The sequence below is a fragment of the Cynocephalus volans genome, chromosome 12, assembly GCF_027409185.1.
Source record: "Cynocephalus volans isolate mCynVol1 chromosome 12, mCynVol1.pri, whole genome shotgun sequence".
In the NCBI taxonomy this organism is placed as follows: Eukaryota; Metazoa; Chordata; class Mammalia; order Dermoptera; family Cynocephalidae; genus Cynocephalus; species Cynocephalus volans.
In genome coordinates, this window is record NC_084471.1 from 7,204,518 (window position 1) to 7,231,414 (window position 26,897).

The window sequence follows — 26,897 nt, forward strand, 5'->3', positions numbered from 1 at the left end:
CCCAGCAGAGCCAGGTGACCCGCACAGGAATTGCTTCCATGGCATCTCCCTTGTTAGATATCACACTGAGTGACGAGTGAGCCCACACAAGCACATCACACTTTGAGGAAAAAGGGTCATCCACAAAGAGAGTATGTTATTGTCATTGTGAGGGTGCTTGCTTTTTGGATTGAGAAAGAAAAAAGTTCAAGAGCATAATCTTCCTGTTTTTCTTCGAATCCTCCTGTAGCATCAACTCTAGAAATCAATCTTGCAAGGAAAATATCATCACAAAGTTATCTAGACATTCTGAAGACCGCTGTACGTCGCTGAAGAAAGCATTACTGATAATCAACAGCGTAAGATTTTGAAACCCTTCTCTGGTAAAACACTTATTATCTCAGAGCGAGACCAATAAAAGCTCTATATTCCTTCACTCACCCACCCCACAGACACCCCACAGACACAGCTACTGTTATATGCTGGGAATTGTTCTGAGTCTTAGAGGTATAAGCCCTGGCCTCAAGAGTCAAGTCTAGGCAGGATGGCAGATGAGACAGCATTAATGGCAAGACAGTAGGACAAACGCTAACAGGAAGAGAGCAGTGTGTGGCAAGGTCATTAAGGACGGAGTGACCAGTCGCCGTTAACTGTCTGATTAACAAATGATCCAGACCTGTGGAATCTTCTGCACCTAAACCTAGAGGTTTTCGGTTCATAACCAACTTGTTGCCCAATAACAAGAACATTTTCTCAGCTCCAAAATAGCCTATTTAATTTTTTAATTGTACTGCAAAGGGAGGCTAATTCATGAATTTGCAACTTTCTTTTTCTTGCTTTAAACATTAGCTCCTGTCTCACTTTTTATTTTAGAAAGTAGTATTTGGGTACCTTTGATATGTGGCAGCATTTCCCAAGTTTGTTATTTACTAAGCACATTCAATAATCGAATCTCTAGTAAGTAATGAGGAGTAGGGGGAATTACTTTTCCTTAGACTCAAACAGGACATGCACAAAAGATTTCATATGCCAGAGGAGTTACTTAGCCTTAGCATCAGCCTTCCAAATCCTGCCAACCAGGGGAAGTCTCTGAGCTCCAGGGCAGCCCTCTGGGGAGAAGCCCCCCGTGTTGTGCCTAGAGGTGGCCTGAAGGTTGGATCGTGTGCCCTCTGTGCTGGAGACCATGGCACCTGCTTCTAGAATGCCATGGCTTGGGGTTTCCAAGCACAGTGTGGATTTGGAGCGTGGGGGGTGTGTGTGTGCTGTGTTCCTGGGGAGAGATGCCTATTTTAATTAACCCTTTGGTCTCTATGACTTGGTCTCTCTGAACAAACAATAATATTGAGCACTTACTATGTGCTGGGCACTGTCTTACCTGATTCTCATGTACACACTCACCTAATCCTCTCACCACCTCGGTGAGACTGACATTATTATTATCTCCATTGGACAGATGAGGAAAGGGACCCTCTGGGACTCAGTGACCAGCCTGAGACTGCCCGGCTAGTGGTGATGGAACTGGGTTGCACACCAGGCCCCCGGGCTCGAGCACAGGCGCACCTCAGCACTCGACAGAGCTGCCAGGAGGATGCTCACTGAGCTGCCCCAGAAAAGAGGAATGAAGGCTTTCTGTGTTTGCTCACCTCAGGTTCTATGAGTGTACTGAAGAAGTAATTTAGTTAAAAATAGTGAAACCTTCATTTCCTTTAATGGAGGGCTGTAACCATGCCAACCACTCCAAATACTAGACTGTTGAAAATAAATTGCTGTCCTGTTCAACCAGAGATCAATAAACACAGTGCAGGTGAAGAATCCAGAATATACAAGGAACTCAAACAACTTAACTGTAAAAAAACAAATTATCCAATTAAAAAATAGGCAAAGGAGCTACATAGACATTTCTCAAAGGAAGACATACAAATGGCCAACAGGTACATGACAAAATGCTCAACATAACCAGTCATCAGACAAATTTAAATCAAAACCACATCAAGACATCATCTCACCCCATTTAGACTGGCTGTTATTAAAAAAACAGAGAATAACAAATGCTGCTGAGAATGCAGGGAAAGGGGACCCTCCCACAGTGTTGGTGGGACTGTAAATTAGCACAGCCATCATGGAAAATGGTATAGAGTTTCCTCAAACAACTGCAGATAGAACTGCCATATGATCCAGCAATCCCACTGCTGGGTATTTACCCAAAGGAATGGAAATCATCATGTCGAAGGGACACCTGCACTCCCATGTTTATTGCAGCCCTATTTACAATAGCCAAGATATGGAACCAACCTAACTGTCTATCAACGGATGACTGGTTAAGGAAAATGTGGTATATACACAAAATGGAATACTACTCGGCCATAAATAAGGATGAAATTCTGCCATTGACAGCATGGATGAGCTTGGAGAAACTTATGTCAAGTGAAATAAGCCAGGCAGAAGAAGAGAAATACCACATGTGCTCACTCATAAGTGGAGCTAAAAAAGAAAGAAGGAAGGGAGGTAGGGAGGTAGGGAGGGAGGAATGAAGAAAGAAGGAAAGAAAGAAAAAACAATCACAATATACGTTGACCTTTCAAAAGGAGAGAACAGAACTGTGGTTGCTAGAAGTGGGAAAGGGGGAGGAAGAGGAGGCTTAGCGAGAAATTGGTTAATGGACACAAAGAATGATTACATTTTGTGATGATGAATATGCTAATTATCCTGATTTGATCATCACATATTATATGCAAGTATTGGTAGTTAACTCTGTACTCCATGACTATTTATAACAAATCATGTTTCAATGAAAAAAACTTTTAAAAGATAATATGAATCTTTCCATAAAAAAAAAAGAATTGGGTACCTAGCCCATGCTGGTCCCCGCATTGGGCACTTGCGCTAAACACCTAGATGAGTAATACAAAGTCCCCCGATGGTGAGCTCCCACTCTGGAGTACCACGTAAGGCAGCGAAGAGCACATGCCTTAGAGGAGCACGGGGCATGGTTTCAGAGTGGGACTTCCCTCTCCCTCACCCCCGTCACCGTTTGCCTCGGTCCTGGCCACGTTCTAGGCCATGGAAGGGACTAGGTAAGGAGAGCAGAGGGAGGGAGCCAGGAGGCAGCAATGGGCGTTTTGCCTGGGTGTGGAGGGCAGTGTGGGGAACAGGTCCCTTCCCTGCGATAGGGAGGGGTACAGACACAACACACATACACACACTGCTAGAGCTAATAAATGAGTTCATCAAGGTTGCAGGGCACAAGATCAATACACATAGATAATAAATGTGAACATGTGAAAACAAACAAAAAGATCGATGTACAAAAATCAATTGTATTTCTATAAACTCGCAGTGAGCAATCTGAAAATAGTCTTCAGAAAGCAATTCTATTCACAATAGCATCAAAAACAATAAAGTACATAGGAATAAATTTAACAAAAGAAGTTCCAGACTTGTACACTGGAAATTACAAAACACTGTTGTTGAAAGAAATTAAAGAAGATGTAAGTAAATGAAGAGACATTCCATATTCATGGATTGGAAGACTCACTATTATTAAGGTGGCAGTTCTCTCCAAATTGATCTATAGATTCAATACAAATGCTATGAAAATCTTAGCTGGCTTTTTTTTTTTTTTAATTGCAATTGCAAAACTGATCCAGAAATACAAAGGCTGCAGAACAGCCAAAACAATCTTGAGAAAGAAGAACAAAGTTAGAGTATTTAAATGTCCAGATTTTGAATCTTAGTACAAAGCTACAGTAATAAGACTGTGTGGTACTGGCAATAAGAACAAACACAGAGATCAGTGGAACAGAATTCAGAGTCCATAAACAAACTTTTACATTTATGGTCAATTTATTTTTGGCAATTCAATGGGGGAATGAATAATATTTTTTAAAATGGTGCTGGGACAGTTGGAGATCTGTATGCAAAAAGATGAATTTTTTTCCAAGCACCCTTACATCACACACAAATAGACCTAAATGTAAAAGCTGAAATGATAAGCTCTTAAAATAAAAACATATGTATAAATCTTTGTAACCATGTGTTAGGTTAACATTTTTTAGATATAACACCAAAAATATGGTCTGTCAAAGAAAAAAAATCAATACATTGGACTTTATCAAGATTAAAAACTTTTGTGCTTCAAAAGATAACATTAAGAAAGTGGAAAGACAAGCCAGAGACTGGGAGAAAATATATACAAATTATATATCCAGTAAAGGACTTGTATCTAGAATAACGAGCTCTTAGAACTCAGTAAGAAGGCAACCCAATTTTTAAAATGGGCAGCTCTTGATGTGAACAGACATTTCACCAGAGAAAGTCTAGAAATGGGCAAGAAACACATGAGAAGATGCTCGACGTCATTAGTCATCAGAGAAATGAAAATGAAAACCACAGTGAGCACCACTTCTCACCCACCAGGATGCCTACAGCAAAAAGACAGACAGGACTAACTTGGCGAGGACGTGGAGGTACTGGAACTCTCATACACTGTAGGTGGAAACTTAAACACTGCGGGAAACAGTGTGGTGTCTCTTAAAAAATTAAGTGCAATTTACCACATGACCTAGCAATTCTACTCCTGGTTATCTGCCCAAGAGAAATAAAAACGTATGTCCACACAAAGACTTGTATGCAAATATTCATGGCAATATTATTCACAATTTCTAAACTGGAAATGATTCAAATATTCATCGCCTTTTGACAAGATGAACAAAATGTGGTATATCCATACAATGTAATGCGAATCGGGAATAAAAAGGAACAAAATTCTGATACATGCTACATCATGGATGAACTCAAAAATGCTATGCTACGTGAAAGAAGCCAGATGCAGGAGACCATATAGTTATTGTATGATTCTATTTACATGAAATATCCAGAAAAAGTCAAATACAAGTATATGGAGACAGAAAATGGAGTAGCTGCCTTAGGCTGGAGCTGGAAATGGGGACTGACTGCAAATGTGCACTGGGTTTGCATTGGGGTGAAGGAAATATTCTAGAATTAGATATTGGTGATGGTTACACAATGCTATAAATTTATTAAAAATCATTTAAAAATTAGTTGTCAGTGATTCCTATTTGGACATTAAAAAATTGATTATCACACCCAAACCAAATAGTAAGCATGCATATTTCCCCTAAAGTAATAAATCACCCCAAAAGAACCTTATATATTTTTCAGATTTTGGACCCCAAAATAATAGTTTGACATTGATACACTACTTTATCAATTAATAAACCCTTTCATTGCATTCATGTTGACAGAGTCTCTGTATGAGGTAGGGGCTCTTTATTTCCCTTTCTTTCCAGTAAACAGAAGCTCTTGATTTTGATATATTTAATTTACTTATTGATAATTTTTTATTCTGGGGGAAGAAATCTGCCTCAGTATTTTGCTTATAATACGTTTTCTTTATGCAGCATGGCTGAAATTTTTCTTGCTAAGTAATTGTCCATTTATGTAATTGATGAGGTTGGTGTTAGTGAAAGCAAGTGTAATCAATATTCTTAATAAACTGGCAAGTTGTAATTGAACTGCCGGGAAGGTTTGTGCCCGGTGGGGCAGGGCCACCCAGCCCTCAGGTGGGGTTGGGGAAGGAGGAGCTGTTGAAGCTATTGAAACCCCAGGGAAAGGGGGCAGCCTGTGCCTGAGAAATGGGTCCCATTCCTCACCCGGGGGCCGTCTCCTGCCCATGTCCTGATAGGGGACATTGTGGGATCTGCACTTAGAAAGTTCCAGCATTCCCAACCCCCACTGCTCTTGGCACATGTGTTACATAATGATCATCAGTTGAGGTGTTCTCATTTCAAATCGTAGTCCTTTTTGGCCAAAGCTTGCTCTTTATTAAATGATGCTAAATATATGTAGTGCTTTTCTTTTTCTGTTTTTAAAAAGTCCCTTGTATACACTTTCATGCTCAGAAACCTGATGGACAGATAACAGGAGAAGAGTTGCGACATATTCTAAGTTCCATGGTTGTAAAATTAAGTGATTCAGAATTCAAAGAACTAATGCAAATGCTCGACCCTGGGGACACCGGAGTGATCAGTGCCAGCACGTTTGTTGATCTGCTCGAAGAGAACACTAATGTAAGTTTTATAACAACTTCAGGTTTGCTTTTCTCTTACGGCAGGAATCAGATATTCTTAGTGAAACGAGATGCAGGCGAAGTATAGTTTGAAATCAATTGATGACAATGTTTCTCAACTGAATTAATTTTCATTTTAAGTAACAGTTAAGTGTTTAAGAGTTGTTTGATTTTAACTTTTAGTTTCTGAATCTTATCAAAGGATGATATTTGACATTTCTGAGAATGTGTCCTTGAATGACAGCTCCTGAGGTCCAGGGTGTAACTTCCTTTCATAGCACTTGGACAACATTCCTCTTGCGACCGCGTCTTAAAAAGCAGTGTTTGAACGACTGCTCTGGTTCTCGTCCACATTTGTAGAGAATTGTCCCCTATGTTGGTTCAAAAAAAAAAAAAAAACTCTAAAAAAAATAACTGTTCATTGCCTCTAGTGACTAACACCTTCTTTTAGTATTTGTTTCTTTTGACTGAAAAGCTGACAGTTTTATTATTAGAAATGCTTCTATATCTTTAATAGCTATTAACATTAAAAAATTTTAATGTTAAAATTAAAAAACTTTAAAAAATCAGATTAGTTTCAGATAACTTATGCGGTAGGCTTTAACCGACTTCTACTGAAATGTTTGTTAGAGACATCCTTTAACAGGTACAAATCAGCTTTTTGTTTTAGATTTGTGAAGTTGGCATACCTGTAAATCTAAATCAAACCAGCAATATCAAGAGATTCATTATTTCCCCCAAAATGATATTTCTGTTGCGTGGATCTGAATGGGGTGCCTTGCTCTGGGGATAGCTTTAAGATAGTTTAACTGAAGCCTGCCACGTTCTATTCTGATGGCTTCTGTGCAAAACACAATTTATTATCAATGAATCCTTTCCAGCTCTTGTGCTTTTGCATCATGGTCTTGTGGAGAGTTCGGGACATACTTCTTGGTTAAAAATGAGGCAATTTATTGGAGTGAAAGTGTCATATTTAAATTACCTTCTCTTGGTATATCTGGAAGTTTTCTACTAACATTTTGGAGGTAATTTTAATAGACCATGTTATATAACCCATTCAAATATTTTGTTATTGTACAAGCAATAGATATCCATTGAATAATATTTAGAAAATATCCAAAACTACAGAGGTGAAAATAATTATAAAAAATCCCAAATCTTAACATCCAGAGATACCTACAGTTAAAATTTTGACAAATTTCATTCTAAGCATTGTGTATGTGTGTGTGTGCACATATTTTTTTAAAAACGTGGTTGAACTCATTATTTATATGATTTTGTATCCCATTTTTTCAACTTTACATTATATGACGAGCATTCCTTCCACGTCATCAAAAACTCCTCATAAACATGATTTTTAATGGCTCTCTGGGAGTGTTCTGTGCATTACTGTTGTTGGGGTATTTAAGCTTGTCTTAGCCCATTTTCTGTTGCTTATAACAGAATGCCTGAAACTGGGTAATTTATAAAGAAACAGTTTATTTCTTACAGTTTTGGAGGTTAGGAAGTGCCAGGTTGCAGGGGTGCATCTGGTGAGGGCCTTTTTCCAGGTGGGGACTCCCTGCAGAGTCCCCAGGCAGCATAGGTCATCACGTGGCCAGAGGACGAAAGCCTGTTCATGTGCTTTCTCTCCTTATAAAGCCACCAGTCTACTCCCACATAACTCATCGATCCATTAAACCATTACCCCATGAATGGATTAATCCACGAGGACTATGCCCTCATGATCCAATCTCCTCTTAAAGGCCCCACCTTTTAAATACCACAGTCAGATTTCCCACCCTCTAATATTGTTATAATAGGGATTAAGTTTCAATGTGAGATTCGGAGGGGACATTCAAACCATAGCAAGGCCATTGGTCTGTTTACTTTTCCTGTGGCAGATGATACTGTGCTGAACGTCTTTGTGCAGAGATCTTCATTCATATCTGAATATTTCCTTAGAATAGATTCTTAGAAGTGGAAATACTGGGTCAAAGGGTGTGGGCATTTTCATAGTTCTGGACATTTATATTATTTCTTTTAAATATGAAAGCTCTCATTATCTACTTTGCTAGAAAATGGTGGGGAGAAGGCTGATGGGGCTGACAGGTAAAACGCTGGCCACACCACATATGTGTCCTGCGTAGGTAGATAGGCATGTGAGCCTGTTCGCCCAGGCAGTGTATGTAACATATGGAAGTCTGAAAATGTGCCTTGACTCAATTTACTGCTAGTGCTTCAGGGTGAGATCAAGCCGAATCGCCAGGGCATGGAGGCAGTCAGCCGGAGGTAGGAGCCTGCGATCGGCACCCGCTATCGGCTCCCTGCCTCTACCCCTTATTAGCTGTGACCTGGGGCAAATAATTTGCCCAAGACGCATTTCTTCCTCTGTAAAACAAGGCTGATAATAGTACCACCTTGCAGGGTTATGGGAGTTAACAGGCTAATGCACATAAAATGTTTAGAATTTTTTTTCTTTGAAAACAAAATATAGACCCTTAAGCAATCTGCTCTTCATCTTGCAAGTGACATGGTCTTTGCTTACCATAATCAGATCATGTCAAATCAAACCCCACCAATGGCTCACAGGGCTTCCTGGGGTAAAGCAAAGTATTCTAACGAGGTCAGCAAGGTGCCCTCACCATCCAGCCAGCTGCCTGTGTCGCAGTCTCCACTTTCACGTCCTCGGGCTCCCCCAGGCCCGGGGCCTCTCCCTGCGCCTCTTGCCCTGTGGCGCCAACTCCAGAACTCAGTGCACCCAGTGCCTGTGCAGGGACCCTCCCTATTTCTAGAAGTCCCATCTTCCAGTGCTCAGCCTAACAGATCCCTCAGCACCTGTGGCAGCCACTGAGTCACATTTTTTTTTAATTTAATTTTTATTGAATCAAAATTGATTATACATATTTTGGGGGTTCAATATTGAGATATGTTAATCAAATCAATATAACTACCATATATATTGTTACAAATCGTAATTATTCTTTAGGCCCCTTGTCCAATCTCTCCCCATCCCCTTTTCCCTCTCCCTTCTCCTCTCTCATTACTCTAGATTTCTTCTCTGCCTCTGAAAGAATAATGGTTACTCTGTTGATTTGCTGCCCAAATGATCTGTCCAATGCTGAGAGGCATGATCAGGTCCCCCAATACAATCATAGAGCAGATGCCTCTTCTGTCACTCTGAAATGGGCTCTGTGGGGAGAGACATCCTCCTCCTTTCTTTATCTCTGCTGGTGACTCTTCTTGTGTCAATGCATTCCAGTGGCTGGCGGTCCATTTGGGTGGTGGTTAAGCCACTGAGTCACATTTGTGGCATGATGTGGACTTGTCTCCACAAAGACAGAGGCCTTTCTGTCATTGCTGCCCATTGGGCCACAGAGCACAGCCAGCACCAGACACACTCACAAAACGATGTGTTGAATGAATGAATTAGACAAATTACAAAATACAGATATACAAATAGGAAAAAATAAAAATCACCACTAATTCTAACATCAAGGGATTGTGACCCATTGTTATACTTTGTTGTATATTCTTCCAAACCTATATACATATACACAACACATTCTTTTTTTAAAAAACAGCTTTATTGAGGTTTAATTGATGTACAAGAAACTGCACATACTTAATGTATACAATTTGATGAATTTGGATGCGTACTTTTAAATATTGTGTCTATTTTATTTAAAAGTGAGATCATACAATTAGTGACAGTCTATGTTGTCATTTAATAACATATCATTAATAGTTAATGTCAATAAAAATTCTGCTTTATAATTTTAAAAGATACCGAGTAACAGTTTTCCTTTGCTGTAACCTAGGTTTTCATTTTTGCTTTTTGTTTCATAAATTTCACTACAATGAACATCTTGGTACCTGCTTTTTTGCATCACTCTGTTATTATTTCTTCAGTATAAATTTCTGGAAATGGAATTATTGGGCCAAAGAATATATTTTATTTTATTAACTATTTTTAAAGAAGAATATGTGTATAAAGTACAAAGATGCAAAAGAGAATAGAGTGAAAATTAAGTTTTCCTCTATCCCTGCTCCCCAGCATCCAGGTCTCTTCCCCAGTGCGGTCCTCATCACTCTAGAGTCTGTAAATCACCAAATGGTCTAATATTATCCAAATGTACCATGAGACAAAATACCTACCCAAAAGCTCTATCGATTTACATCCCCACCATTTCTGAAACCCTTGCTAATACTGGCAGTTTGCTTGCTTTTTCATTCTTGCTATTCTCATAGGCAAAAATGCCATCTTGTTATTCTTTTACTTTTGCATTTATTTAATTTCTAGGTGACGGATATTTTCAGGTTTATTGTACTTTTTAAATTTTTAAGTGCAAATTAAGTGTTATCATCTCTATTTTCAGATGGTTGTTGCAGGGCACACTCACTTGCTCAAAGTCTTAAAGCTACTGGCTAATCAGGAACAGCTAAGATTCCAATCCTTGTCCATCTGCCTCCAAAGCTCCTGTTGCCTTTCATGGATAACTTTTTTTTGCATGCTTTCTCTTTCCCAATTAGATGAGAAATGTATCCCCCCATACAGAGACCAGGACCCCTCTCCTCCTGGCTTGGGATTCAGTAAGTAACACTTGCCCTCTCTTTGGGGATGCCTTCCTCTGTGGTCCAGGGGTGCTATCCCACCAGCTTACAAATGCACAGCTTAGTAAATATGTCTGTTTTTTTATGTTAGGTGGAAGAAATTGTTCACGATGCAGTTACTAGGAATCTGCATGCTTTTTATAACTTGCTGCAGTCATATGACCTTGGAGACACAGGGTTCATTGGTCGAAATAATTTCAAGAAAATCATGCGTATCTTCTGCCCATTGTTAACCAATGAACATTTAATGAAGTAAGTTTTTGGTAACAAAATTAATTCATGTCACGTTTTTCATCAAGTCTGTTTCATAATCCTAAATGTTTTGTATGTATTTTTTCAATATTAATAGATAATATTGATAATTTAGCTACTATCCGTCGAGTTTTACTAAGCACTGGACATTGGTTAAGAGCTCAGAGTATGTTACGTGTTTAGTCCTGACCACAACCGTGTAAGGCAGAAGGCAGCCAGTATTACTCCTGTTTATGGATAACGAAGCTGAGGCCTGGAGAAGTCAAGTGTCCACTCCAAGTCACACAGCTGATGGGTGGCAGGGCCTGGGTTCCATCCTGAGTCTGTATGACGCCTGTGCTTTTTTTTTTTTTTTTTTTTTTGGCAAGCAAATATATTTCCTTTATTTTTTAGCAACATCTTATAAAGTATTGCTCAAAATGTAGATTTTATCTGACCTCTTGTTGAATTTAGACAGAGCTTTTATTTTACTTGCCGCGATTAATATGTTGAGTTCTGATAGTGAGGACATTATTATCAAGAATCTTGTGTGTTTTTAAAACATGAAATACTGGTAATTGAACAATTTAATTATATACAATCAACCAATTATTACTGGCTATACACAATCAAACTATCAATTATATAGGGGCAGACCAGTCATGGTTAAGACAGAGCAAAGTCCTAGACACTTCATTTCTGGGCCAAGAAATTCGATAATTGGGCCACAGCTGATTAGTGCTGAGTGCTCGGCTCTGCCCACCCTCACACATGAACCACGGTGGGGTTGGAAGAAGATCTACGCCCTGAATTGTTATACTATTTCACCTCCCAGGGTGTCTGGCTACGATCGGTTATCCCCGTAAACAGCAGCTTGAATTATGATTTTGTATCGCCTTAGTTTCAAACTTAATTTGTGATGGGCGAGCCAAAGCTGGCAGGGGACAGACATTAAGAGGCTGAATAGGAATATTGAGGAAAAGAAGAAAATGGCCTCTTCCAGGCCCCTCTGGGTCTCCTTCTTGGTGTCTCTTTCACCCTCCACACGCCTCCCCCCTGGGGCATAGAGACCAGTCGCTTCCCTCTCTGCGTGTGACCTTGAGAACCTACCGCTTGAAACCTCACCCGTCTGCAGAGGACACATTCCCACCACTGAATGCCCTGCTGTCCGCTCAGACCTGCTCTCACAGAACTCAGAGCTGGACGACCTCAGAGATTGTCCAGTCCAGTGTTTTCCAGTGTGGACAAATAATTTAGGCAGTTACTCTGGGGGGAATCAGATTGAATCATGGGGAAGAAAGTTATTCTAATTCTCTTCCAGTCCTTCTGATTAACATGTTAAAAATCTTATTTGTTGATTTTGTTTACACTACATTGATTTAAAGTGAAACACAGGTTGATCTACTGGTAGCTGTTGGCATTCAGGCCTCCTTTCTATGAACATTCATGTTCATGAAGCTTTTTTTTTTTTTTTTTTTAATGGCTGGTTTTTGCAGGAGAAGAAGGATTTATAGGAGGAGGGGGAGGCAAAGGCTTTGCTGATCAGGAGGCGCTTGGTGTGCTTGGCTCGGACATTTGCATTTTACCCAATTCTTATTGAATGTTTGCAGGAAGAGCAGTGTGTAGTGTGTGGAAGAAACACTGGCAAGAAACAGGTGACTGCAAGTCAAGAGAGGGTTCTAGAGAGAGTGCAGGTGAGAGCTGATAGGGCCTGAGCTGAGGCAGTGCCCTGCAGGGAAGAAAGGAGGGGCCACTCTGCAGTCCCCTGTCTGTGGGGGCTCCAGCCACTCTTGGCCTTGGCTGTGTGTGGTCACGAGGAAGAGAGGGGCCTGGGGTTGACTGGGCAATTCCCTTTTTCCTTCACTTAGTCCTTTATTTTGTGAGCTCTAGGGAGCACCTACTGCATACAGGCTGCCTGTCGTAGGGAACAGGTTTACACAAATCCCTTCATTTACAGGGTGTCCGAGGTGGGGAAAGAGATGCAGACAAACCCAGCATGGAACAGAAGCCTTTAGCAGATGCGTGCTCAGTGCCTCAGGAACACGGAGGAGGAGAGCTCTCTTACAGCGGTGGGGGCAGGTGGCACAGAAAGCAGGGCGCTTCCCGGGGACAGGCGCTTGAGTCTGGAGAACAAAGGGAAGGGCTAGGGGAACGTGGCACGTTTGGGGATGGGCAGGCCATGTGGGATGGCTGGAGGACATTTTATAGGGGAATGCCGTATGGGATGGTGCCGGGGGTCCCACCAGAATGACTATGTGCACCGGACTTCAGAATTGGGACTCAACCAGCAGGGCAGGGCTTCTCCACCGGCCCCTTAGAAGCATCTGGAGAGCTTTAAATATCCTGCTGCCTGTGTTCAAGTCCCCACCGCGTTCCAATGTGCAGCCGTAGCCAAGAAGCACAGCTGAGCAGGAACTGGAGCCCGTGGGGTAGCTCTAGGTGGGGGAGGTGACAAGCTCAGGTCTACACTCTGCAAAGCTCACTCTGGCTCCAGTGTGGAGAACTGGAGAACAGGCTGTCCAGGGGACAGAGGGAAATGCGAGGTCTTGAAAGGAGGGCATGGCAGGGCCTGTGGAGGGGCAGATAGAGATCTGCCAAAGGCTCTGAGCAGGACACTAGCCACTACCTTGTTAAAACTTAGGTTAGTGAGTAGAAAAAAACATGAAATATGTTAGACATCACTAGAAGTAAAAGAAATGCAAATTTGCTAATATACCTTCAAATAGAGTCCCCAGTGCTGGCAGGAAGTGGAAACACTGGTCCTCCCACGTGGGCTGGGGGTGGGGGGTGGGTGTAATGCCTCGGTGGAAGTCAGTCTGGCGTGACAGTGGACCTCCGCCTGTCTCTGTCACTCTTCTGGGAATGTACACCATGACCACACGTGGAGATTCAGGATATGTTTTGGAGTACAACTGGCTGGACTTGCCAGTGTTGTGGATTGGGGGGGGAGAGGGGGAACCGAGATGACTCTAAGTTTCTGGACGGAGCAGCTGGGTGCTCAGGGTTGTCATTTGAAACGGAGGAGCCTGGCAGAGGGGCAGTGTCAGGAGTGAGAATTAGAAGTTCTGTTTTGGATGCATTAACTTGGAGAGCAGATTGACACATCACCACCTGGAGTGGGTGGTCACCCTGTCCCCCCTGCCACACACACACAGTTACTCCCTACCCTGTCACCTGGCTTCCTTTTCCATGGTTCTTATCATTTATTTATCTGTGTCAGCTACTGAGATGTAAAGGGCAGGGGCTTTGTGTCTGTTTCACCTCTGAAGCAATAGGGGTGGAGTCATGCCTGGGACATTCAGGGCTTCTTAGGTATGGAGTGAGTGAATGAATGAGTGAGTGAAATCTAGTGGACTGGTCATGTGGGCAAGTGGGTGTTTGAGACGAAACCTCTCCTATGCATTCTCCCTGATGCTACCTCACTTTATCTGTCTCTGCAGCCAGCTGGCCTGGGCTCAAATCCCAGCCCAGCCCTGAACTGGCTGTGGACTTGGACAAATTACTTAACCTCTCTGAGCCTCTATTTCCTCATCCTAATATTCTTTACTAGAGTTGTGTGAGGACTCTAGGTAATATACAGAAATATACAGAAAGACTTTAACTCAGTGCCGAGCAGACAGTAGGTTCTCAGTAAAGGTTAGCTGCTGCTGCTGCGGCTGGCCTCTGCTCGAGCTAGACTGCAAACACGGGGCTCTCTCTTGCCTCTGGACTTTTTAGATGATCTATTCCCTTGGCTCTGGATGACCAGTCTCTCCCAGCTCCATGAACTGAGGGTTGTTCTATTTAGTGCACAGCTGTAGCCGCTGTAGTTAGCACCGTGCTTAATACCTAGCAATGTGAACACTTATTGAAGCAGTTACAATGCTCACGCAAACTTATGGAGCTAAGTGTGGCTTCAGAGCTCATGCTCTGACCCCATCATCAAAATGATATTGTATACCACAAGCCTTCAACTTCAGAAATCTTAGAAAACACGGACTGTGCAGCGCACATCCCATTAGTGGTCACAGCATGGACATGATCATGTACACATGGCCTCTGAAAAACTCCATTGTACACGCACGAGAGATCAATCTGAAAAAGGCAAATAACACCTTAGTATTAATATGAGAATAGTTCTGGCCTTGCCGATGCCCTGGAAGTGTCTTCAGACCACGCCCTGTGAGCTCCTGCCTCAGTGTGACAGTCCTTCTGTCACAGAGCTGACCTCAAACCCAAGGAGCCACACCATGGCTGCCGTGCTCTGTTGCAGTGTGGATTTTAGTGAATACATGAAATTTTGTTTTGGTCCTCAGGCTTTACCAAATTGCAACAATGACCATTTATAATTTCTATGATTAGAAAAATATCAACAAACAAAGTGTTCGAAAAGAAATCAATCTGGTCATATCAGCAGTTTTGTACATTTCCTAAAATATTTGCATATGCCAAAATTCCGATATAAGTACATACATAATTCCATACCAAAATTTCTAATTTTAAAATTTTTTTCTTTTTTTTGTTACACTTATTATATTTTTATTGTGGTGTACTTTATATATAAGAAACTGTACATATTTAAATGTACAATTTGATAAAATTCATGTGTCTATATCCATGGAACTATCACAAGTCATCAACCCAGATGTCAATCATTTTCCTCACCTCCCCAAAAGCTTCCTGTGCCCTTTTGCAGTTCATTTCTCTCTCCTCCCACCCCCAAGCAATCACTGATCTGCTCTGTCATCATAGATTACTGTGCATTTTCCAGGCCTTGATATAAATGGAAGCACACAAGATATTCTCTTTTTAGTCTGGCTTTATTGACCAGGCATAATGACTTTGAGATTCATTCCTATTGTCACAAATATCAACAGTTTATTCCTTTTCACTGCCAAGTGGTATTCTACTGTATGGCTTTGCCACAGTTTGTGTGTCCATTCAAATGCTGACAGTCGTATGGTTTGTTTCCAGTTGGTGGCTGTTGCAAATCAAGCTGTATATATTGTATAACTCTTTGTGTAGACACACATGGTTACCTCTTTTGGGTAAGTGCCTGGTTGCTCTGGTAACTGTATCTTCAGTTGCCACACTGTCTTCCAGAGTGCTCATACCTTTTTACGTTCCCACCAGCAGTGGATGAGACTCGTGGTCACCTCCCGCCAGCACCTGGTCAGTCTTTTTAATTTTAACCATTCTAATGGGTGTGTTCTAATTATTTTTAAAATTCAGACTCTGCAGTAAGTTTCAGGACGCTCCTACAGGAAGAATCCTTTACAAGAAGCTTTTGGCATGCCTAGGAATTAATGGCCCGCACACTACATCTCCAATTCTTGTTCCAAAGGATCAGCCATTAAGTGAACGTTTTCAAAAAGAAGAACAGCAGCATCCAGATCATTCTGAGAGGTAAAATAAAACGAAATGAAAGAGCAAATTAAAACCACAGAGCCTATCATGGAATAGGCATTTAGTAAACATTTGTTGACTAAATGAATACTTTAATAATTTATCATTTAAATAATAAAGTGGCACTTTAAATACAGTGATTAGAGTCAAAGAATTTTAGAGCAACCAGATATCTTAGGAATTCTTGAATCTACCTATTAATTTTAGAAATGGAAGTGCTGAGGTCTGAGAGATCTGGGGACTTGCCTCAGGCTGTTCACAAACTTTGTGGCTGGCCTGGGTCAAGAATCCAGGACTTTGAAGTTCCAGAGAAACTGTCTGCAACTCGACTATTACATACCTGCATTCACATTTATTCTTTTCCAGAAACTTAGATTTCTTACCACCATTTAATATTTATTGCAAAACACACCCATTAAACCAGCTAACGTTTTCTAACATAAATGGCAGAATTATTGAAATGACTGCCAAATTGAATTGTAACAATAAAATATACTTAGTAAACCTATAAAAAATTGGACTGATGAATATTCTAGCTCTTCCTCGTTTTGAGAAATGTAGGTTTAGTCTAATGAAAAGATATTATTTTAACTTACTTGTTCATTGCTTATAATAAATTCACAAAAAAGGTAAAATGTTGAAGAACTATTCAGCAGACTTCACTTTATCACGTCCCTTTGAAAAAGTTCTTAAGTATAGGGCAATGGGAATGTTTTAATGATATGCTAATGAAATTTGAATATCTGGGCTTTTCAGGAGTAGCTGCTTTATAAATGGGCAGAAGGATGGTATTTTAAGAGAAAGGTTAAACATTCTGTGATAAGATATGTCTGCTCTGAGAGAAGTCATGGCCATTAAGCATTTCATAAGATGTGTGCGTTCCTGGAGAGCTCCTGACAGTTGAGGACGCAGCAGAGAGGGGATGACGTCCATTCTCCATGACTGCCTGGCTGCTTTCCCTCCCCCCCAAGAATGGGGCCCGAGAGACTGAGAGAGAGATGAGCAAATAATTTTTCTCCAAACACAAACTCCCACTCTCAGCACATCACATGCAATTTATATTTTATAAATCAAGTTGATTTCATAAGTCACCTTGGAATAATTATGGACCAGGTGTTGGGTAACCTCCTTGATCTAGTTACCACAGAGTGGCCCATTTCTTTCATTGGAAGCTTTATAATGGGCGCTGGCCTTAAATTTTCCCATTTTATAAAAACATCCTTCTTCCACCGTATGTGCCCAGGCACATGCCATGTTCAGCCAGCTCAAAGCACAGTTGAGACTCTCAGCACGAAGATGATGTCATCTCCCCTCCAGCCCCAGCCGGGCCTGCTGCCCCACACTGGCACAACAGGAGAGCTCTCACGTGGGTGCAGTGCTGCGACCTCCAGGTCTGGCTCTGGAACCTACCAGCCGGGGAGTGTAGGAAGTCTCTGAGTGACTCCGCCTTTCTGAGCATCTGTTTTCTCACTTGTGAAATAGGGGTGGGAAATCTCTTTGTCGCTTGGGTTAAATCGAAAGTGGGCGAGGTCTATAGGAAGCACTCTGCGTGTGTCACTTGAGGCTGGATCTAAATGACTGCTTGTGATTTTAGAACCAAGCCCACTGAGGATAAGACCACCATGACCAAGAATATGACCAAAGAAGAAGTTATTGAAAAACTCAAAAACTGTATACAGCAGCAGGACCCAGCATTCAGAAAACGATTTCTTGACATCAGCAAGGAACCTAATGGAAAAAGCAATACGCATGACTTCAAGAAGGTAGGAGAATGGGTTTCTCTATGTTTCTTTCCTAAAGAGGTTCAGTTGTTTTATTATACTAACATACTTTAAAGGATAGGAATTATGTTTTCAGTAATGATTTATTCTAGAACAAAGCAGACCCATTTCTAGGCATTTTTCAACAGTTTAAAAGGATTCTTTTGGCTAAAAATTGTCTTTGGCAAATTTCTTTGCAGAGTACTTTCAATATGGATGTGGCCAGTTTTTGATATTTAAACTTTTAAGACAAAGCATTCGTGATGCGTCGCTTGGCTGTGTGCGGAGCACCTGGCACCGCGCGTCGTGGGGCGGAGCAGGGGAAACAGAAGCTGCTCGGGCCCCTGCCTGCCGCGAAGAGGTCCCGGGATGCTGCGATAGCAGAGCTGTGGCTGCTCCTCTAGAAAGTAAAAAAAACATCTGGCAGTGAAATCTGGGAAACTCGGAGTGCTGATTTGCATGTGCTTATGGGAACTGGCGAGTTTCTGCCAGAGAGGGCTCAGCTTGAAGGGTTCTGCATAGACTTCTCAGGAATTCATTTAAATGATTGCTTAAAATTCCTATTATGATCCCTCTAGCTAATCATCTTCAGCTATTTTTAAGGAAAGCATTTCAGTGTGTAGTGGTGTCCATGTGGACAAATTCAAAAGAAGGTAATGAAATGTATTTCCAAGAAGAGAGTAATGACATTAGTATCCACCGTTCATCTAGAGCCTGCCCTGTGCTGGGCCACAGTGGGCGCCTCACTGTCCCATTTCCAAGCCTCCAGACAGCAGCACCACGGAGGGTGGACTGGGGACAGCAGGGCTAGAGGCGCAGAGATGGGGTTGGGGAGCTACTGAAGGAGGCCAGACCCTCTCCCCTCCCAAACAAAACAAAACAAAGAGATGTCGAGGGTCAGACAATACCTGAGTCTAAGGGGGATGGCAGGGAGATGGATTCAAAAACTACATAGAAATAAGGGGCAGGGGATAGGAAATAGGGGGGTAAGGGGGAGGAAAGACTCGAGGATGGTTTGGGGGACCAGGTGGGCAGCAGCTAGTCGCTGATGACTTTGATGAGAGCAGTGCCGGTGGAGGGAGCGGGGCCTGGAGCTGAATTGCAGGGAGTTGACAAGTCAATGGATGCCAGCCGCCCAGCTCTCTCCGCCCTCCCTCCCCTCCCTGAAGGGCATTTTGTCCTAGATTTTATTTCACCCCAGAGCACCTGGCACCCATCCTTGCCCCTAATGCTTGGAGTCTTGGACTGTCAGTGTTCAGCGCCCTTGATTCTTAGAGTCAGTCCGCAGATTCACAGGGAACTAATCTGCCTCTGATTTTTCAGAAAGGGAAAAGGACCATCTTAAAGAAGTGGCAGTAGGTGGTGGCACAGGCGGGACTCACACTCACGACCACTGACTCTGAGGGAAGCTTCTTACCTAGCCCACCCCTTTGTTCCCCTGAGAGCACCCGTGTGCCATCAGCTTAGCGGCAGGTTCTTCCATCTGCAGCTTGGTCTGTCATTGATGAGCCAGACACACTCCCCTGAGCTTCAGCCGCGGGTTTCCTCCTGCCCCCGACCTCTCCACGCGGGCATACTCGGAGACACCTGCGTTCTCACCAAAGCCACTCTGCCAGCGGCCTCTCCGTTCTCAGTCGAGGGCAACATTTCTTCTAGTTGGTCAGGGCTAACGTCGTGTAGTCTTCATGGAGTCTCCTCTTCCTCTCACACCCACATCCAATGCATCCGCACAGCTCCCTTCAAGATTGTTCTCCACATGACGGCTTCTCTCCACCTCCACAGCTTGTCCCTCCCATCTCTCGCTGGATGGTCACAGCGGCCTCCTCGCTGGTCTCCCTGCTTCCACCTGGCCACGCTACAGCCTATTCTCACCACAGCAGCCAGAGTGACCCTTTAACAAGAGCCCTCCTGCTCGGAACCCACCATGGCTGTCCGTCTCAGCCAAGTGACAACCAGAGGCCTGGAAGACCCTGCGCGACCCAGCCGCCCAGGACCTCTCTGACCTCACTCCACATTCTCCTCCCTGCACGCCACAGTCCAGCCCACCAGCCTCTGCTCTTCCTCGGACGCAGGCACTCCTGCCTCTGCACTGGCCGTACCCTCTGCCTGAAACGCGGGTCCTCAGACGCCTGCGTGGGTCTGCCCCTCGCCGCTTGCAAGTCTGCTCAGTGCTCTTCCCCCATCCAGGCGACCCTGACATTCCCATTAGAAACACAACCTGCCCTCGTCTCTTGATCCCCTTTACCCTGTGTTTATTTCCACAGCACCTGTCCCCTTCTGTCATGCATACTGTACTTACAGGGCCTTTGTTCATTTCTTATTCTGTTTGCTTGTCTTCCTCTATCAAAGCGCATGCTCCACAGGTGGACGTTTTGCTCTCTTTTGTGCAGTGACGCATCCCAAGTGCTGGCACAGAGTAGTGCCCAGTGAGCATTTGATGAGTGAATGAATGAATGAATTTGAAGAATAACTAGAATCCTTGGTGAAGCCCTGAATGGATGCCACCCTGAGAACTGACAGAAGTGGGCATTCCAGAAGCCAGCTGGGAATTCCTTCAAGTGAAGCTGATTCCCACGCCTGTCAGGCGTGGTGCTCCAACACCCTCCCACCGCCGCCCCCTCGGTACCCTTCTCTCTTCTCTGCCCTGTGAGCTTCTCTAGATGCTGGCCGAGCGCGAGGGGCAGCTGGCTGAACACTTGTCCCGCTGCTTGCTTCGTGGTGGCAACCAGCACGGTCCTACCCCTTTCTCTGCCCTATCTCCTGGCTCTCGGGCACTTGCTTTCTGCCCAGGGTAAGGGGAAAAGGAAAAGTAGAAACCCAGAAAGGACCGTGCCTTAGTCCATTCTGGCTGCTGTAACAAAGTGCCGCAGACCGGGTGGCTGGTGAACAATAGGAATTTGCTTCTCGCAGCTCTGGGTGCTGAAGTTCGAGATCAGGGTGTCGGCAGGGCCTAGTTCTGGTGACGGTCCTCTTCTGGTGGCAAACCACTGCTTGTTGCATCCTCACGTGGCAGAGAGAGAATGAGAGAGCTCTCTGGAGTCTCTTTTGTAAGGGTGCTAATCCCCTTCACACTGGGGGTTAGGATTTCAATATAGAATTTGGGGGGGACACAGACCTTCAGTCCATAACAGACTGATATGCAGGGGAAAAGTTCTTTGTTTTTTAACATGAAAATTAATAACCAATTTGCTGTGAACGTGTTTAGGCAAATTATGCTCTGGTTTCCCTACTAGTGACTTGCTGAGTTTAACCTTTGGAGAAAATCCTGTTGTGACCATTTTTGAAGATCAGCAACAGCGGAGTGACTTTCAACAATCTACTACAGACCTGGGTTTAAACTTCATAACCTGTAGAGCATTATGTAAATGTAAATGATAGTTGTTAATTGAGTTGATTGTTTAAAGGTCAGGGAAAACGGTTTTTTTCTACTACTGGTGAAATCAGAGCTAGAAAAATCATGGGCTTATTATACTGGAGAAAGAGAGAATTTAGATCGGGCATAATGCAGGGCATCCAGTTAATAAGGGTCTGGGAATGTCGAACTCCAGTAGCAAGGAAACCTTTGAGCTGACTTCTCTAGAGATCTTTAAGTATGATCGACCATAATAGCTCTGTAATGCTAATAACAGCAACAATAATGTGATGATAATTACATCACTGCAATGCTGCTGAGGCCAGTGGTTATAACTACAGCCACCATCTGTTGAGCCCCTCCAGGGTTCAGGCACTGTGGACATTGCATTACCTGTTATTTCTAATCCTCACAGGAGCCCTGGGGGGTATATTTACAGTATGCCCATTTCACAAATGAGGATTCCAAAGTTTAGGAGTTAAGATAGTGGCTCTGTCGCTGAGCTGGTGAGCTGTTCAGGAGCTCGGATTTGAATCCATGTCTGTCTGTTTCAGCCTCAAACCCTTGCTGGGTGTAGCTCGGGACTGGATAGGTCTAATGCAGACTAGTTAGGTGCCGCATATGAGCAGGCTTGCTGGGTGCACCACGGCCTTGCTGGGAGCAATGCAGGTCATTGATGGCAGCATGTTTGAGGTTGTATCTGGCCTCAGCGTTTTGTGAGAAGGACGTTAATTTTAATAACAATGCCACTTAACTTCTTCCTATTATTTTGGTCGTGGATATACAATGTTCTTGCCCTCTCTTCCCCCAAATCTGTGTAACACCAATTAGTATAGTGAAATGGTAGCAGAGTTTCATCCCAGGGACGTGGGAGTGAGGCTGTAAGTCATGCACTTGTGTACCAGTTTGCCTGGCTGTGTGTGCACACACTTGCTCTTCAACTAAGTGTAGGCAGCACAGGGTCTCGGCCTGGATGTCCCGTGCTCTAATTAGAAGTGCTAATTATTTACTCTCACCAGCCTTCTCTTTCCCTGTGCCAGGGTGGAAGGTGGTGGCCCACACAGGTTCCATGAGAGAGAATGGCAGGAATGGAATCTAGAAGGAGATGGGGACTGCTGGGTCCCTGCATTGTCATTGCTGAGAACACTGTTCCCTGTCTTCACCACGCAGTCAGGAAGGTTTTGCCTGCTCTACAAATTTTGTTTATCAACTAATAATTTGTCTTCTCTCTGTTTTCCTCTGTTTAATGTAAGACATAGCTGAGCTTCTGACGAATGTGAGATCACCAGTAACGCCACACTGAGTTGACAGTCCTGGCAGGGGGCAGAGCTATTGGGGTTGAATGAACTCCATGTGCTTTTCATGGTTGCGTGTGCAGCAATGTCCACTGGGGGAGGGAGTGAAGAAGGGGGTTATTCTTTTGGAATGTGCTAGACCTGTTCTGGGTTTTCTGCATCATTTCTCACAACAACCTTGTAATTGCACATTCTCTTTCCCAGTTTGTTGTCTAACCACTGAACCATATAGCCTGTCCTTTGCAGCTTAATACAATAATGTGCTGAACTTCTTCACTAGAGAAAATGGCCCCTTTTGACTTTTGCATATTTTCTTATGTCTCATTTTATTTAAATAATGAGTCAATATTGGTGGTGGTGCAGGAAAACTGTTCTTGAACTTAAGGGTGATCTGGAACCTTTATATTCCTCCTCTGGAGAGTTTCTCTCCCCTCTCCCTTTTCTTTCATATTTTGAGTTAGCAGCAAACCCAACATACAGTGGCTTAAATAGGAGAGGTGGTTATTTTTCTCTCTTGTAACAAGGAGTCCAGGTGCTGCTGATATCGGGCCTGTGCAGCGGCCTCTTCAGAGACCTGGGTTGCTCTTAGCTTCCCACACTTCCAGGCCCATCTTTGTGCACGCAAGACAGCAGCAGGAGCTCCAGCTGCCACACACATCTCAGGCGGGAAGAAGGGGACAGGTGAAGGGCAAAGGGCTTGAGCTAGCCAAGTCTTTCTTTTTTGAAGATCTTTCTTAGAAGCTCCTCCCAGCAGCCTCCACTTAACATTTTATTGACGAGGACTGTGTTATAAGGCCACATCTATCTATAAGGGAGACTGGGAGGTATATATATATATAGATATGTGTGTGTGTGTGTGTGTGTGTATAAACATATATATAAGTATGTATCTAATTATAAATACATAAATAAATATTTATTATACGTATACATATAATTTGGGGCTGGGCACATTACTACCCACAGAAAAAGCAAGGTTCTGTTCCTATGAGAGAAGCAGAAAGTACTTCGGAAAGTTGGTGGAAAAATAGAATTAAAAGATAATATGAATCTTTCCATGAACTTTCTGAGGACTCCCCACATACCTTGTGCAGGCAAGTACAGCGGTCTCTGCCGTTCTTTCCCTCAGTGAACGTTTCGAGGGTGCCCGTCGTGCACTTAGCACAGCACTAGCCCTGTGGACAACATGGACAAGGCAGAAGCTGGAGTCTCTGACGTGTAACAGCAGGGGGAATGGTTCCATTGATTGGGGCCAGTCACACATGGGCAACATAAAATGACAAAATACCCAATGACACATAGTCAAAATCAGTCTAATTGAGCGAGTACACTAATTGAGCTAAATAATCTATCAGGAATTTGAGGACAGTGTTATAATTCAGGTTCCCACAATGGTCTGTTCCTGACTTCTTCATTCTCAGTAAACACATGAAACATAGTTCAGCTCACTGTCATTCTTTGTCCCCCTTCTGGAGCCTCTGCTGAGGCCTCTGGAGACAGACACAGCTGCAGAGCCCATCAGCAAGCTTGCCCGGAGCCTCCCACACACGCACCAGAGAAGCAAGAGGCTGTGATAGCTCAACCAGGGTCTTAGGTTCTCTGTGCCACCTGCTCCTTTCTTCTGTACCTGCTCCAAGGCAAGGACCTTCCACGTGCTTAACACAGGATGAGCTTTTCTTCCTCCTCCGAGTAGAGCATCTTACTCCCTTCTGGCACTGATCAAACTCACCTATCTAGAGAATTTGCACCCTCCCGATCCCAGTATCACAAATTTGTAATCCCCCACCTAGGGGACAGGGACCCCAATGTAACCAAAGCCCCATGAACCCATGAGCACTGCTAGGAGTCTCATAGCACTTGGGAGGGATGAGCAAACTAAGTGATAAGGTGACTCTGCTGAATTAGATTTTTTGAAAACTCAAGTATTAAATATTTTTATTCATTCTGGTTTTAAATTTTCTATTGGGAGCTGTCTTAGTCCGTTTCTGTTGCTTATAACAAAAATACCTGGAACTGAGTGATTTTTAAGAAAAAGAAATTTACTGCCTATAGTTTCAGAGGCTGGAAGTCCAATGTCCAGGGAACACAGCTGGTGAAGCCCTTGGTGGTGGCAACAGTGACAGCTGGGTTTCACAGTGTGAAATGGCGGATCAGAGAGAGGCTAACCTTTCAGGTGCCCTCCTTTTAAAGCCCTCAGAACCACACCCCGGACCGCCGTTATTAATCCATTCATTAGTCACGGTCCTACAATCTAATCACCTCTTCAAGGTCCCACCTTTCAATTACCATAGTAGGATTTCCCACCCTCTTTACACTGTCACAGTGGGTACTAAGTTTGGGGGGGACATTCAACCCAAGGCAGGAGCATACAACTCTGTTCGGTAAATAAAACAGATATTTTAAAAACTCTTCATTATGTGTCATGGTCAGTAATGTGAGGGCAAAAATACAAAATAAGGGAACAACAAGAGGGACAAACAAAAACATTCATAGTAGGAGGCACACAGATACATCCACGTGGTGAAGAGGCCCAGAGAACGCGTGCGAGATCTTTATGGAGTCTTCTCCCCACATGTGCCTGTTCAGGGCGATTGCAGCTAAAGGCTTCTGACATCATGCTGTGTTATGGCTGCTGTCAGCAAGGAAGCAATTATTATTATTATTTAACATGTACATATCTGCGGGGTACAGCGTGTTGTTTCAGTACACGCATATACTGCAGTGACTCACTTACGGTGGACCACACGCTTTTGTGCCCGTTAGTCCTCTTTCCCCTGCCCTCCCTCCCGTCTAGGCCTCTGGTAACCATTATTGTGCTCCACACATTCCATTGTGTGTATATTCCACAGGGTCTTTTTTATCCATTCATCTGTTGATGCGCATGTAGGTTGATTCCATCTCTTGTCTATTGTGAATAGTGCTGTGACGAACATGGGAGTGCAGGTGTCTTTCTATATATTAATTTCATCCCCTTTGGATGTGTACCCAGTAGTGGGATTCCTGGATTTGTAACAGTAGGTCTAGTTTTAGTTCTCTGAGGAAACTCCATGCTGTTCTCCACAATGACTGTCCTAATTTACATTCCCACCAACAGTGTAGGAGAGTCCTTTTTCTCCGCATCCTTACCAGCATTTGTTATTTTCTGTCTTATCTAACTGGAGTAAGATGACATCTCATTGTGGTTTTAATTAGCATTTCCTTGATGATTAGTGATTTTAAGCATTTTTTTCATGTGCCTGTTGGTTATTTTTATGTCATCTTTTGAGAAATGTCTGTTAAGTTTCTTTGCCCGTGTTTAAATTGGGTTATTTGGTTTTTTGCTGTTGAATTATTTGAGTTCCTTATATATTCTGGATATTAGCCCCTTGTCTGATGTGTGGGTTGCAAACACTTTCTCCCATTCTGTAGGTTGTCTCTTCACTTTTTTGACAGTGTCCCTTGCTGTGCAGAAGCTTTTTAGTTTGATGAAGTCCCATTTATGTATTTTTGCTTTAGTTGCCTGTGCCTTTCTAGTCTCATGTAAGAAAGCACGGCCCACTCCCATGTCGTGTAGCATTTTCTCTATTTTCTCCTAGTAGTTTATATTTTGGGATCTTACATTTAGGTCCTCAATCCATTTTGAGTGATTTTTGTGTGCGGTGAGAGGTAGGGGTCTAGTACCAGTCTTCTGCATGTGGATATCCAGTTTTCTCAGCACCTTTTATTGAAGAGGCTATGCTTTTCCCTGTGTATATTTTTGGCAACTTTGTCAAAAATCAGTTGGCTGTAAGTGCATGGGGTTATTTTGGGATTATCTATTATGTTCCATTGGTCTATTGTCTGTTTTTATGCCAGTACCATGCTGTTTTGGTTACTACAGCTTTATAAGTATATTTTGAAGTCAGGTAGTGTGATGCCTCCTACTTTGTTCTTTCTGTTCAAGGCTGCTTTAGGTATATGGGGTCTTTTGTGGATCTATACAGATGTTAAGACTGTTTTTTCAATTTCTATAAAGAATGTCATTGCTTGTTTGTTTGGGGTTTTTTTGGTTATGAATATTCATGAGATACAAAGCTGATTGTCACCCATTATGCCAAAGATGTAAAGGCCAGATCCATACTGGCAGCATGCCCATTACCACAAATTGCGATTGTACCCTGTGTCATTAGTATTTTGATAGAGATTGCATTGAATGTGTAGATTACCTTGGGTAACATGGACATTTTGATTATGTT

The 26,897-nt window shown here is 43.0% G+C and overlaps 1 protein-coding gene across 1 annotated transcript in view; it reads left to right on the forward strand.

The window, feature by feature from the left end:
- EFCAB6 (EF-hand calcium binding domain 6) overlaps positions 1-26,897 on the forward strand; it is a 256,909-nt gene that overhangs the window by 102,625 nt on the left and 127,387 nt on the right. The window contains exons 10-15 of the mRNA XM_063076100.1: positions 230-338; positions 5,901-6,068; positions 10,580-10,639; positions 10,752-10,912; positions 16,103-16,276; positions 17,871-18,039. Of these exons, the coding sequence (XP_062932170.1) occupies positions 230-338; positions 5,901-6,068; positions 10,580-10,639; positions 10,752-10,912; positions 16,103-16,276; positions 17,871-18,039 (841 nt within the window). The remainder of the gene's footprint in view (positions 1-229; positions 339-5,900; positions 6,069-10,579; positions 10,640-10,751; positions 10,913-16,102; positions 16,277-17,870; positions 18,040-26,897) is intronic.